At 70.6% G+C, this 13,768-nt stretch overlaps 1 protein-coding gene across 1 annotated transcript; it reads left to right on the top strand.

The window, feature by feature from the left end:
- The first annotated feature begins 66 nt into the window (after positions 1 to 66).
- On the top strand, positions 67 to 13,029 carry CHLRE_03g190050v5 (uncharacterized protein). The gene is made up of 11 exons (XM_043061166.1): positions 67 to 318; positions 416 to 477; positions 664 to 739; positions 1,009 to 1,162; positions 1,435 to 1,508; positions 1,616 to 1,837; positions 2,119 to 2,280; positions 2,448 to 4,199; positions 4,354 to 10,923; positions 11,105 to 12,040; positions 12,171 to 13,029. Exons 1-11 carry the CDS (start codon positions 283 to 285, stop codon positions 12,468 to 12,470), a joined length of 10,344 nt encoding a protein of 3,447 aa, XP_042926295.1. The 5' UTR covers positions 67 to 282; the 3' UTR covers positions 12,471 to 13,029.
- Positions 13,030 to 13,768: the final 739 nt, after the last annotated feature.

Raw genomic sequence — 13,768 nt, 5'->3', positions numbered from 1 at the left:
ATGCTCGAGGTCGCCTCCGAGCAGAAGTCGCTGCAATCTATTTTCATTAGCTTTTGTGCGTGAATCTAGCAATTCCTTTTTCTGTGAGCCATACAGCTGCGACGAAGGGAGTCCGGTCTTGGACTGGGCATTTTAGCACTTTTGCGGCCTCGCGCGCGAGAATTTATTATCCCGGAACACTAATTAGAATGAGGCAGCTGCGATGGCGCCGGCCTCTTTGGGCCGGGCTCAGTGTCGAGACCTGAGGCAGAAGGCCAGCTACGGGCCTGCGGATTTGTGGGAATGCAAGGCGAACTCCATCGTCGGCGGGCCGTGGTGGTGCGTCTATGGGCCTTGCTGTTCAGGCGTCGGCATGCTAGACAAAAAGTTCCCGGCGACCACTAACAGGTTGCAACTCTGCGCCGTCTACCTGCAGGCTTGCCCGCCAGTGATACACTACGAGGAGGAGGGCGAGCATGAGTCGTTCGTCAAGCACAGGCGAGTCGGGTGCACCGGCGCTCCGCACACGGTTACACCTACACTGCTGCGGTTGCGGGAGCCCGCCGCAGTCACGCTGGGCCCAGCCTCTGGAGCCTCGCTGTGGATACTCTGTACCTCGCGCTCTTCTTAACCCTGCATTCATCGGGCGTATGTCTCTGTTGGCTGCCGTGCTGCTGCTGGCAGGTTGCTGGGCTACGGCGGGTTTGCGGCCGTGTATGAGGTGGAGCGCGCGTCCGACGGCAGCCGCATGGCCGCCAAGGTGCGGGCAGGCATGGAGCACCTACCTGGCCTCAACAAAAGGGAGCATGCGGGAGCTTGGTGGTCCAGCGCCCGCGCCAGGGTGCACGGGTGGCAATGTCCCAAAGATGCAGGGAGCTGTCAAGGTTTAGCTTTGGGTTGAACATTTTTGCGAAGCAACCTGAAGCAGTAGGGTACTTGCCGGGACCGTCTGCCGCACAGCAATCCACGAGTTGCACTGTGTGTGCGCTGCACGCTGCCCCCAACCTCCCGCACCTCCCATGCGCGCAGGTGCTGCCGCTCAGCTCTTTGGCCGACGCCATGAAGCTGCACCGCGTGCAGAACGAAATCGACATCAACCAGCTGCTGCAGCACCCGCACGTGGTCACCTTCCTGGGCTCCTTCCAGGACGACCAGAACGTCTACCTGCTGCAGGAGCTGTGCTGTGAGTGGCCGGGGTGGGGAGGGCGCGTCGGGTAAGACAGGTGTGCGCCGGCAGCGGAGCACGGCTGCGGCAAGCATGGGCTCAGGAGGAGCGGCTGGCTGGTAGCGGTAGCGACAAGACGGAGGTGCATGCAGCAGCGCAGCTAGATTTCAGACGGGCGGAGACATACCCCGACATGACGAAGCGGTCTCAACTGCCATCGGGGGACCCACGTGTAAAGTTCAGCGGTTGTGTCCATGTCTGACTCTTGCGGCTGGCACCTGCGCGCACAGGCATCACGCTGAGCGAGCTGCTGCGGCGTGTGGGGCGCTTCAGCGAGCTGCAGGCGGCGCACATCTTGTGGCAGGTGCGTGCATGGGCGCGGGCCTGCGCCAAGCCAGCCTTCGCAGCCGCTACCACCGCATCCGGAGCCTGTGGCGACCGTGCCCGCGTCACAAACTTTCCGTGCTGCAGGTCCTGGCCGCCTTGGAGCATCTGCACAGCTGCGGCGTGCTGCACCGCGACCTCAAGCTCAGCAACATGTTCCTGGGTCGCGACGGCACCGTCAAAGTGGGAGACCTGGGCCTGGCCTGCCACCTGCCCAGCCCCGCCGCACGCCGCCACTCCACCTGCGGCTCGCTCAACTGGATGGCGCCGGAGGTGCTGAGGCCGGGCCCGGCCGGATACGGCATGGAGGTGAGTGCGGCGGCGGGGGACAGTGCTTGGGGGAAGGCTGGCGAGGCGCGAATCTCGATGCAGTGCGCGGTGTGAGGCGTGATGAGGTTAGCGGAAGGGGGGCTGAGCTGAGGGGCCAAGCTGGAGCCGCAAGAGCTCTCGTCCGTGCGACTTCGGCCCAACGGCGGCTGCAGCCGGCGCCGTACCGCCACGTCGCGTGCCCGCACCACAAAATGCAGCGTTATCTGGCACCGTTGCTGGCGCGTCACAACTGACAACGCGCGCCCCCCTCAACGCCACAGGTTGACGTGTGGGCGCTGGGTGTGGTGCTATACACGCTGCTGGTGGGGCGGCCGCCGTTCCAGGCGGAGCGAAGGGGCCGGGACGCGGCCGGCGACCCGGTGGCGGGAAGCCCTGCGGCCCTGGACGGCGGCCCTGAGTCCACATACGCGCGCATCCTGCAGGTGCGCCCCCCCCTTCGGCCCCCGTATGTCATGTTTCACCCGCGGGCATGCCTGCTTGCGTGCTCGCGCTTCGCCGGGGGCCCTGTCATTTGTCCACCTGGCAATGTAGCGGGCTGACGCCCGACCACGCGGCACCAACCTGCGTCACGCCGCGCCGCGCTGCGCAGGGCTTCTATGAGTTCCCAGAGGACGTGGCGCTGAGCGAGTCGGCGCGGGGTCTGGTGCATGCGCTACTGGTGGTGGACCCCTCACAGCGGCCATCGCTGGAGCAGGTGCGGCAGCACGCCTTCTTCGCGGAGCATATAGGGCCGCTCGCGCTCGCGGCAATGCGGGATGGGCCGGGGTCAGCAGCAGCCTTTACGACGGCGTCAGGCGACGACGTGCAGCAGCAACAGCAACAGCACAGTACGGGGCTCGGCACGGCGGGTGTGGCATTCTCGGTCGTTGGTCATCCGCACCGCCACGCCGCCCACACCCACCGTGCGGAGGCAAATGCCTGGTCACCAGCGGGCACATCAGGCGCCGGCTCGCGGGGGCCAGTGCAGCTGCAACAGCTGGTGGAGGGGGAGGAGGATGAGGACGCTGGCACGGGCGAGTCGGCCTCAAACAGTGGCCACATGCCGCGGCCACACTCCGTGGCCAGTGGCGGCGCGCTGACGGATGCGCATCGCCCGCCGCCGCTGCAGCCGCTGCCCTCCTTTAACGACGGTCACAGCGGGCCCGAGACTGATCTGACGCCCCCCTCTCCTTTTGGGCATCTGGGCATGGCGAGCTCAGTCGGTGCTGTGGACTTGCGGCTACTGCTGTGCGACGCCGGGCTCGCGGCGGTGGCCGCCGCGGCGTCGGGCATGGACCGCGGCGGCGGCGGCCACCGCCGGCGGCAGCGCAGCAGCGGCTCCGGCTACAGCACCAGTGGGAGCTACCTGGACCTGTCGGCGAGTGAGCAGTACAGCAGCGTGGCGACGGCGCTGACGGGCACGCTGACAGAGGGCGGGGAGGCCCTGGCGACTGTCAATTCCCAGCGCTCGTCGCAGGGCCAGCACCACTCGCGCACTGGCAACCTCGCCAGCCTGCGGCAGGCCAACGCCACCCACGCGGGGCACTTGGGCCGCGGCACGGGACAGGTTGAGCTCCAGGAGAGCGAGGCGGGCCACGGCGGCGGCAAGGACCGGCCGCACAAGCGCCGGCATCGGCCAGAGCACCTGCGCCGTGCCCGTTCGCAGTCGCACCAGGCAGTCGCCGCCACTGAACACGTGCCGGGGTCGGGTCGGCAGGAGGACGAGGAGGGCGAGGGTCAGCATCCGCCAGGGGATTACATGAGGGACCATCGCACGGGCAAAGACGCCGCCCCTGCATCCTCGCACGCCGGCGCCGGCAGCCATGGTGCCCCCATACTAGCACGCCACAGCTTGCCCGCTAGGACGCTGTCGCATGCGAGCACCTTCACAGCGGACACGGGGGTTTCCAACGGCGGCAGGGGCGCGGGAGGAGGCAGCGGTGTGGTGGTGCGCGCACACAACGCCTTCGCCGTGCCGGCAGAGCCGAGCAGGTCGGGCGAGGGCGGCAGCGGCGCGCCTGAGGACGGCGGGCGACTGGCCAGCGCGGCCACGGGCAGCAGCGGCGTGCTGCAGGTGGGCTACTCGAGTGAGTGCCTGGCGACGGCGGCGCTGCTGGAGGACGTGGCGGGGGCGGCTGCGAGCGGGGCCCGCGCCTCGCCCGGGCCGCACCATGCCCGCGTGCCGATGCCGGTGCCGGTACTGGTACGGGTCCAGGATGAGTTGGCGTGGCAGACGGGGCCCGGCAACTCCACATCGTTGTCGTTGAACCCCGGTGTAAGCTCGCTCGGCGTGCAGCCGAACTCACACACGCACCAGCACCAGTTCTACTTCCACCGGCCGCCTTCAACCGGCCACATGCAGGTGCGGATGCGGCAGTGTCAGGACAGCGCGTCTGCATGCAACGCCCTAGGCTGTGCGTCGGGAGGTCTGCGAGGACTGGGGTATGGTAGAGGGAAGGGTGTGTGCCTTTGGAGCCTGCTGTCTAAACGTGCTTTGTCGGCTCGTTGCCCTGTAGGAGTTGGCATCCCCTGGGAAAATGTCCATGGAGGGCAGTGACGCAGGCGGAGTGTCCGTGCTGGAGACTTCCACCGCGGCCGGCGCCGCGGTCACCGCCGCCGCAGCTGCCGCCTCACCAGGCACCTACACCCACGCTAACACTACGGGCGAGGGGGGCCTGCTGCCCGCCATCGCCACCCGCACCACGGGCACGCGGAATGCCAATGTGACGACGGGGCCCTCCACCGGTGGCGACAACGACGTGCCCTCCAACAGCACCGAGGTCCTGGCACTGCGGCTGGGCCTGGGGCCACCCACGGGCGTGCCGTCGCCGCGCCTGTTCGGAGGCAGCGCGCGCGGTGGCGGCTCCGGCGCAACTGCGGACAGCGGCCCGGACGGCCTTACTGGCTTCTTCAGTCCGGGCCCGGTGGGCGGCGGGGCGGGGCTGGGGCGCAGGGCGGCTGCAGGCGCGATGGCGGGCATCCTCAAGTCGCCGCAGCCGGAGCGCGGCGAGCTTCTGCGCAGCTTCACCTCCGTCAGCCGCAGCGTCTCGGTCGCCGCCACAGCGCTCGGGGCCGGCGAAGCCGGGCCAGGCCCCGCGGCCGTTCGCGCCGGCAAGACGCGCAGCGCAGCAGAGGGCGCGGCAGCCAGTGCCGGCGCCGGCGCGCCTTTGACTACCATCTACTCCACCGGCGCGGCAGCGCTAGCCACCGCTCGCCCCAGCTTGCCGTCGCCGCTGCACATGCGGTCGTTGAGGCGCCTCGTCGGCAGCCCGATGGCCCACGAGGCTCCCACGCACAGCAGCTCCTCTGCGCTCGGAGCCTCCACCGCCGGCGGCGCCAACACCAACGACGGTGCCTACGGCGGCGGCCCCGGTGGCGGCGCGCCGCCACCCGGCATGAGCGCCGCATTCCTCAGTGCGCATCCGCACGCAGGCTCGCGCCGCCGCGGGCAGCGCACTCGCAGCAGCCGCTCGCGCACGGGCACGGGCGGCGGCGTCCGGCGCATGCCGTCCGGCCGCACCACCACCGACGCGTACGAGCACGGCCCGTACGGGCCCGCGGATGACCTGGACAACGACATCAGCAGCGACACGGCGCGCTCCTACGCCGACAGCCTGGAGGTGATGCTGATCGGGCCACGCCGGGCTGCGGCGCACGCCGGCTCGCTCGCCAGCGCCAGTGTGTACGGGTCAGCAACGGCAGCCGCCGCAGCCGCGGTCGCTCCGCACGCGGCAGCAGCCGCTGCAGAAGTAGCTGGGTCGGGAGGCCTGTCACCACCTGTGGCGCTGTGTGGCGCGGCCGCTAGCGGGCCGGTCGCGGTGAGCGGGGCAGCGTCCAACGGACCCCGCGTGCGGATCATGGCTGCCCCTGTGGTGGCATCCTCGTCGCCGCCCGGCCGGCATGCGCCGCTTACCCTGGCTGCGAGCACGTCGCACACCGCGGCCAGCGGTGCTGGCGCTGGTGCTGACTCCGCGCAGATGCACCCGCCGCATGTGCCCAAGGGCATCCGGGAGCGAGGGCGCAGCCACCAGCATCCGCATGTAGATCACGTGGCGGACGAATACGCGCGCGCTGCTGGCTGCGGCTCCACGTCGCCGGCAACCACTTCACACCTGGCGCCCTTCTCCGTCGTCCTGCGCCATGCGCGCGGCTCCGGTGGGCGCCTGCGCGGCCCGCGAGCTCACTCAAACGCAACCACGCCGCTGACCTGCTTCGCCGGGCCGATTGCGCCCGCCGGCGGTGCGGCTCCTGGCAGCCGCAGCGGTCCTGGCGGCCGCAGCGGTCCTGGCGGCAGCACCGGCAGCGGCTGCGCCGGCGGCGCCGGTGCCGGTGGTACCGCTGTGCCGCCATCCCTTATGGCGCTGGCTGCTGGCATGCTGTCGGGCTGCTTGCCCTCGACGCACTCTGCGCCTTGCGTCCGGCACCTCCTCAGCCCAGACGCCTCTGCGCAGAACGCCGGGACCGCCGAAGCCACCACCGGCGACCGGGACAACACCTGTGACACGGCGGCAGCGGCGGCAGGTGCGAGTGGCATCACATCAGGCCCCGACGCGGCCGCCCACGAGGTCACCCAGTTGGGGCGCCAGGACGCGCACGCGGGGCTGGGCAGCACCCTCATCCTGGGCGACAGCGCCAGTTTCGACATCGTGTCCACGCCCGCGGTGTCCCGGTCGCTTACGACCGGCGCCGGCGCCGGCGTGCAGGGCGCCCTGGCGGCTTTTATGGCGGCGACGATGCTTGAGCGCAGCAGCCGGGACAGTGGCGGGACCGGCGCCGCTCAGAGTGTCGCCCCCGACCTCACACCGGGCGGCCGTGGCGCGGGCGTGGCCACCGCCGGCACGGACGCGTGCACGCCGCAGCTGACTTCGCCGGCGCACAGCGGCCCGCTGCAGCCCGGGCGGCAGCAGGGCCTGGTGGCTGCGGCGCGGGGCACGGCGATGGGTGTGCTGGGCGGCGTGGTAGCGGCGCTGCAGGGGGACGCGCTGGGGCTGGGCTGCAGCGGCGAGGCCGCACTGGAGGTGGCGGCGACGTCGGGCAGCGCCACCAATAACGTGCCGCTGCCGCTCAGCCTGGACGCAGGGCTGGGCTCGGGGCCGGGCGGCCGGGCGCCGGGCGCGGCGGGGCTGCTGCTGGGTTTCGGCGCGGGCGCGGGCGTGTTGGGCAGCTCGGGACGCGGCCAGGAGACGAACCAGCCAGGGCTGGGGCTGCGCAGCTCGGGCAGGGGCATGATGGTGATGGAGAGTGCCTCGGCCATGTCCAGTGGCAGTAGCGGGGCGGACGGCTGCAGCGGCGGCGGCGGCGGCCACGACGCCGCGGCGGCGGCAGCAGTGGTGGTGGCGCAGCTGCGTGCGGCGGGGGTGGATAAGCGCGGGGGTGGCAGCGGCGTATCTAATGCTGGCGCCGCCGACCTGTCGTCCCGTTTGCATGCACAGCCACAGCCACAGCAGCCGCCGCAGGCGCGGCAGCCGCGGGTGAGCTGGGAGCTGGACACGCGGCCAGTGGGCGAGCCGCACCGGCAGTCTCGGGACCAGCAGCTGGAGCAGCAGGGGCGACAGCAGCAGGTATCCGCGCTGCCAGCTGCCAGCGGCATTACTGCGCTCGCAGGCGCCGGCACGAGTGGCGTAGCCGCGGACACGCTCGGCACCAGCACCAATGGGCCCCAGGAGGGCACAAGGGCAGAGCCGGCAGTGGAGACGCTGGCATCGCCGCTGCCACGGCACTCCCGCCTGCACCCATTGCCAGCCGCGCAGCAGGCGCCGCAAGCCGCCGCTGCCCCAGGGGCCTCCCGGTCGCCGCCGCTGGTGCAGAGTCACCCACAGGGCGCAGGCGACATGCGCATCGTGCGCAAGCACCTGTACCTGACGCAGCAGGCACTCGCGGCAGCGGTGGGGGCGGGCGGCGGAGCCGGCGCTCCTCCAAATGCCCAGGGAGCCGCGGCACCAGCGGCGACAGTGACCAGCTCCACTCATCCGCAGCTGCGCACGAGCTTCGAGCAGGGGCGCAGCCGGCGCAGCTGGTCCGCGGCGGCGCTGCTGCACCCCTGGCGGCAGATGGCTCTGACGCGGCTGCAGCAGGAGTCGGCGCAGGTGCAGCGCATGCGCCGCGCGGAGCAGGCTGCGGAGGAGACTGCCGACGAGGAGGTTGTGGCGGCGGCGGCCATGGCCGCAGCGCAGGAGCTGCGAGAATGGGGTGACACCAGTTGCAGCGGCAGCGGAACGGGCGGCGCTGGAGGCGCAAGGTTGGTGGCGATGGCCGTGGCTGCTGCCGCGGCGGCTTCTGCCCCAGCACCAAAGCACCCGCTCGCGACGCCGCTCGCAGAGGGCGAGCCGTGGCGTGCCAGTGCTTTAAGCAGCGGCGCACGCGGCAAGGGGGGCTCTTCAGGCACCTCGGGTGCTAACTCGCAGATTGGCGGGACGGCGGGCGCGTCTGCCGGCAACAGTACCAGCGCGGCTGCCTCTGTGGCCGTCGCCGCCAGCTCGGCAACGCCCCGTATGACCTCGGGCGCAGCCTCAACTGCGGCGGCGGCGGCTGGCACAACCAGTAATCGCTCATCTGCAGAAGTCGCATCTACAGCAACAGGCGCCTCATTCACAACGGGGAATGCCACGGCCCGGCCGCCGGCGTCACCGCCGACGCCGGCAGCCACAGCCGCGCTCGCCGCGCTCGGCTCCGCCGGAGTTCCCAGCGCCTCAACGGGACGCAACAGCTTTAGTACGCCCGTGCAGGATGCGAGCGCGCGCGCCCCCATGGCGGGGCCAGCCCCTGCCAGCGTGGCAGCCACCTCCAGCTTCTTTGCCTCAGCCACCCTGGCGGCGCAGCAGCAGCTGACCGCGCGCACCGGGTATCCCGCCAGCGGTGGCAAGCCCCGCTGCTCCCTCGAAGCCATTGCCGAGGCCAGTCCATCGTCTGTGGAGGAGCCAGGGCTCACGCCAGCAGCGGTGGCTGCTGCGGCTGCAACGGCTTTTCCAGCAAGAGCTCCGGTGGCAGCAGGCCTTGCGGCGGTAGCAGGCCCTTTCACGGTGGCAGGCAGAGCAGCGGCAGCAGGCCCTGCAGCTGCGCCGGCAGGCCCTGCAGCTGCGCCGGCTGGGCCGGCGGCGGGTCACGCGGTGGCTGACAGCAGGCCGCTGCGGAGCGGCACGCCGCCGGGCACGCCGCCGCGCCGCGTGCGTGCGTCTGTGGAGGTGGAGGTGGTGCTGCGGCACTTGGAGTCACGTGACGCCGATGTCCTGGTCTTCAGCACACACAGCGCGCTGTCCACCTTCGCGGCCAGCGCCAGCGGCGGCCCCAACAGCAACGGCACCGGTACCAGCGCAGCCGGCAGCGGACCAGAACCGGTCCGCGCAGCTGCTGCCGGCGCCACCGGCGCACCTGTTGCAGCGGCGGCGGCTGGCGTTGCCGGTAACAGCTCGGAGTTGCTCGGCGAGAGTCAGCGGGGCAGTGGCGGGAGTCAGCCGCCGCAACAGCCGCAGGGCAACGGTGCCGGTACCGCCAATGGCATCAGCAGCGGCTCAGGTCTGCTGGGCTCATCGCTCGGGACGCTGTTTCAGAAGGAATCGCCGTCAGAGGCGGCACAGGCGTTGCTGGGGCACCCTTGCGAGCCTGGGTCCGGGATTCTGACCGCGCCGCTGACGCCCAGCAGTGGCAAGCTGCAGAGCCCCGGCACCGTGGGGGCGGGGTCTTGCGTGGAGGTAGTCCCAGTGGAGGCGGATGCGTGGGCTGCTGCGGTGGCCGCCGCGGCCGCGGCTGCGCCGGACGTAAGCGCCGAGCGGCATCTAGTAGCGCCGGCGCAGCCGGTGGAGGCCGCGCAGGGCACTGGTGGCAATCTGACTGTGTGGGACACTGTCCGTCGTTCGTCGCCTGGTTGCGGAGCGGCTGGTCTGGTGTCCATCCACGGGCAGCCGTCCGCAACAGCAGCGGCAGCGCATGGTGTCGACAATGCGTTGCTGCCATCCACAGCCGGGCCTCAGTCCCAGGCTCAAAGCGTTGGAAGCCCCGAATATAGTCCGCTCCTGGACCCACAGCAGCGGCGCGAGCCCCCGCCGCCGCCGCTGCCGCGCAGTGTCCCGCCGCCAGGCGCTTCCCCCGCCTCCGCAGCTGCCATCCCCACCGCACAGCAGAGCGCGTCAGCAGCAGCAGCAGCAGCGGCGGCGACGGCGACGGCGGGCGCAACGGGTGGTCAGCAGCTGTCCGCTGGGTCGTCCTTCATTCGCTCCGACTGGTCGCCGGCAGGCGTGCCGGCCATGGAGCGGTGCGCGCCGCCGCTGCTGTCCGGCCCCCGCACGGCGCCCGCCCGCGACGCGCCCGCCGGCAGCATGCACGCCCCCGCCGCCGCTGCTGCGCACCGCCCGCCCGGAGGCCAGGGCCACGCCTACCCGAACGGCGGCGGCGGCGACGACGACGGCGCGTTCACGGATGACGACTTTGGTGACTGCGACATACTCACCACACTGGACTGCTCGGTGCAAGCCGCAGCCACCGCCGCAGCAGCGCAGGCGGGCGCAGCAGGTGGGGCTTTGGCCCCTGCCGGCCTCACCGCGGCGCTCCCGCAAGCTCCGCTACGCTACGAGCCGTCGCCCATCCGCGCCACGCACCCGGTTTACGGTCACCTAAGCGGCTCACCGCGCGCCAACGGCGCCGGCGGCAGCACCACCTCTGCCTTATTGGCTGCGGTAGCCGCAGTCGGCTCGCGGCCGCATCTCAGCGAAGGCGGCGCCGACACTTCGGCGCCGTCGCAGCTGCCACAGGCGCGCCTTGATCCGACCGGCGCAGCCGGCGGCGCTCCGGGCTCGCCGGGGGCTGTGCATGAAATGGACCCAGACGCGCTGGCGGCGCTGGCTGAGCGGCTGCGCTCACGCAGCTTCAAGGATGGACCGGCTGGCAGCCGCAACGGCAGCTTCAGCTACCGCCCCTCCCGCATGATGCCGGCAGCGGCGCAGCAGCAGCTGCGCGCGCCCTCCTACCGCATGTCGCGGGGCCCGTACAGCGCCGGCGTGCCCACGGCCACGACGTCGGGCCCGGCGGGTCTGGACGGCGCGGAGGCCACCGCAGACCCCGCCGCAGCCGTGGCAGCAGCTGCAGCCGCACAGGTGGGTGCACTTTGAGTTTGTTGGTGCGTTGTCTGTGACCTCGTGACGGGTGTTTGTTTCCGCGTGAATGATGGGTCTCTGGCCCTGGACTCCCTCATCCCCGACTCCTGTAACCTCCCTCGCCCGTAACTCTTCAACCTCACCGCTGCTCACTGCCTGGTACCCACGGCCTGCGCCTCAGTCGCGGCTGAGCGAGGTGCTGCTGGTCAAATGGCTGGACTACAGCTCCAAGTACGGACTGGCCTTCGTGCTGTCCAACGGCACCGTGGGGGTGCTGTTCAGGGACGGCAGCCAGATGCTGCGCGACCGCGGCGCAGCCCACGCCTGGCTGCTGCCCGCGCTGCGGGGCGGCGGCACCGCCGCCGCTGGTGAGCACGCCCCGCGCGGCGGCGAACTGCTGCAGCCGCAGCCGCTGCCTGCCGGCGCGCAGGCACTGCTCCTGCCGGCCGGCAACTGGCAGCGCCCGGGCTGGGGCACCGGCGGCACCGGCGCGGGTGAGGCTGCGGCGGGAGTGGGGGCCGGCCACAGCCAGAGCCGCGCACGCGCGGAACAGGGCAGCCGCCGATCCGCCGACTCCACCGCAGCGCCGTGGGTTGCCGAAGCGGCGCTGGCGCCGGTGCCGGGCCCCAGCTACCCGCACGACGTGCTGAAGAAGCTCAAGCTGCTGTGCAGCTTTGAGTCCATGTTGGTGGGCGGTGGCGGCGGCGGCAGGGGCGGAGGCGGAGACGGCAGCAACAGCGGCGGCGAGGAGAGCGACGTCAGCTGTGCCACCCTGGAGCGCCGCGGGCCCCTGGCGCAGAAGTCGTCAGAGCGCTCGACTGGCACTGGCGCAGCGGCGGTGGCTGAGAGCGGGGTGGCTGCGGCTGCGGCTGCTGACGCCGCGGGTACAGCGCCGCAGGCGGCAGCCGCCCAGGCGCAGCACACGGCGGCAGTGCCTGAGATACATGCTCAGCACCAACAGCCGCAGGGCGCGGCCACGGCCACAGCTGCCGCGTCGCCGCCGTCGCCGCCGCCGTCGCCGCCGCCGCCGCCGCGATCGCCGCCGTCGGTGTGGCTGACGTGGTGGGCCCGCACGCACAAGGCGCTGGCGGTGTGCATGAGCAGTGGAGCGATGCAGGTGAGGCTCACAGGGACTTGTGTTGCACCTCTGCATGCGCAGTGCAGTGACGACTGGGCCCTTTTCCGTTAGCACCAGACCCGCCTGCCCCTAATCCTCCACGCACCCTCTCACACGCCGCCCCGTGCAGGTGCTGTTCATGGATGGCAGCGAGTTGGTGCTGCGTGAGTGTGAGGACCTGGTGGACTTCCTGGCGCGAGACGGCCGCCGCCAGCAGGCCAGCCTGCGCGGGGTGCGGCTGGCGGGACCCAAGAACTCCGTGGCTAAGCGGGTGCAGTACGCCACCACACTCCTGCACTCGCGCGGCGGGGTTGGCGGCGGCGGCGGAGGCGGCGGGGTGGGCTCGACAGGTGGAGCGGCGGTAGGGCCAGGGGCGGGGGCGGGGCCGGGCGGGGGTGGTGGGGGAGGGGCGGGTAAGCGTTGGGCGTGAGGGCTGCTTGTCTATACTGGCGCCAGCGCGCTGACGGCATGCACCAAGTGCGGCAAGACTGTTACTAGCAGGGTGGGCAACGAAAAGCGTCACAAGACCTGAGCACATTACATAAGAATGAGGCACACTGCGGCACTGCAGGAGTGAAAGGGTATCGTTCCTGCCTGGCTTGGCAGTAGGCACGCATGGCTGTTCCTGGCGGTGTGATTATCGACCTGATTATCTACCTGAATTTTGATGATACGTAGATAAAATTGGGGGCGTGATGCATGGCAGCACATGCCTTGGCGTGAAGGCCGGTGACAAGACCCTACCAGCAGGCTTCCAGCGGGGCAAGGGCAATGGGTCAGCAAGACACGGCGCCACATTATTTCCCTGGTTGAGGCCGTTGATCCAGCCAGTCCATACGGTAGTGAAGAGTCTGGGAAGGATGGGCGTTCAAAGCAATGAAGTTGACGTGACATGTGCTCTGAACGCTGCTTGCCCTGCACAAGGGCAGCGCCCAAGGAAGAGTTGGCGAGTAAAGCGGGCAAGACGCCCCTGCAATAGCGTAAGGCTTCTCGCCACTGCACCTTCTTCCGCGCAACGCGAGGACATGGCAGGTGTTTGGTATGCCAACAGGGCGACCCAGCAGCGGCGCATCCAGCGGGGGGACGGGGCAACCCCTGGGGCAACCCGCACCCCCTGCGCCCCCCACCCTTTGGCAACCTGAAGGGTTGACGGAGGCGAGACCGGTTCAGGCCCCTGGTTCAGGCGCAGTGTCAAGAAGAGACGGCCACCACAAGCCGAGTTGGGACTTGTCCTCGGGGCTCAGCTACCGTACATCAACTACAGCATCCGCGGGCTTTTCAGGTTCTCCTGGTCTCGGGGTTGGCGGGGCCCTCGGGCTCCCCCCGCAGGCCCCCGCAGTCCAGGCGCCGCGCCCCACCCGCTCGGAGCGGCCACACAGGACCGCCTGGGACCGCCTTCGCCCAATGCGTTTGCGACACTTGGTGTCAGTTAGCGGGGCGTAAGGGGGCTATCGGCCGCCGAAGCGGCCTCCCCTCGTCGAGAGACATAGCTCGACGGCAAAAGAGGGTTCACGCCTCCGCCTGGTAGGTATCTACTGTATACGGGTGGGGGACAGCCAGGGCCACAATCCAACCGTGTGAGGAAGCAGGCCGCAGAGGCTAGTGCTGTACGCCTGCACTGAGCTTACGGAAGCAAGCAGCCGCTACAGGATCTGAGCGTGACACGTACGTAAGGTCCAGTCGGGCGTCGCTAGAAGGGCTGGAGGGCTCCGGGTCTCCTTCGTCTGG

The sequence above is a fragment of the Chlamydomonas reinhardtii genome, chromosome 3, assembly GCF_000002595.2.
Source record: "Chlamydomonas reinhardtii strain CC-503 cw92 mt+ chromosome 3, whole genome shotgun sequence".
In the NCBI taxonomy this organism is placed as follows: Eukaryota; Viridiplantae; Chlorophyta; class Chlorophyceae; order Chlamydomonadales; family Chlamydomonadaceae; genus Chlamydomonas; species Chlamydomonas reinhardtii.
The sequence above is the reverse complement of the archived record's forward strand: the minus strand, read 5'-3'. Positions and strand labels throughout refer to the sequence as shown.

Excerpts from the sequence above, each read along its gene's own strand:
- CHLRE_03g190050v5 (XM_043061166.1), top strand. The coding sequence starts at position 283 with ATGCAAGGCGAACTCCATCGTCGGCGGGCCGTGGTG. Across the intron at positions 4,200-4,353 it reads CTTCAACCGGCCACATGCAG|GAGTTGGCATCCCCTGGGAA; the intron begins GTGCGGATGCGG and ends GTTGCCCTGTAG. Across the intron at positions 10,924-11,104 it reads CAGCAGCTGCAGCCGCACAG|TCGCGGCTGAGCGAGGTGCT; the intron begins GTGGGTGCACTT and ends CCTGCGCCTCAG.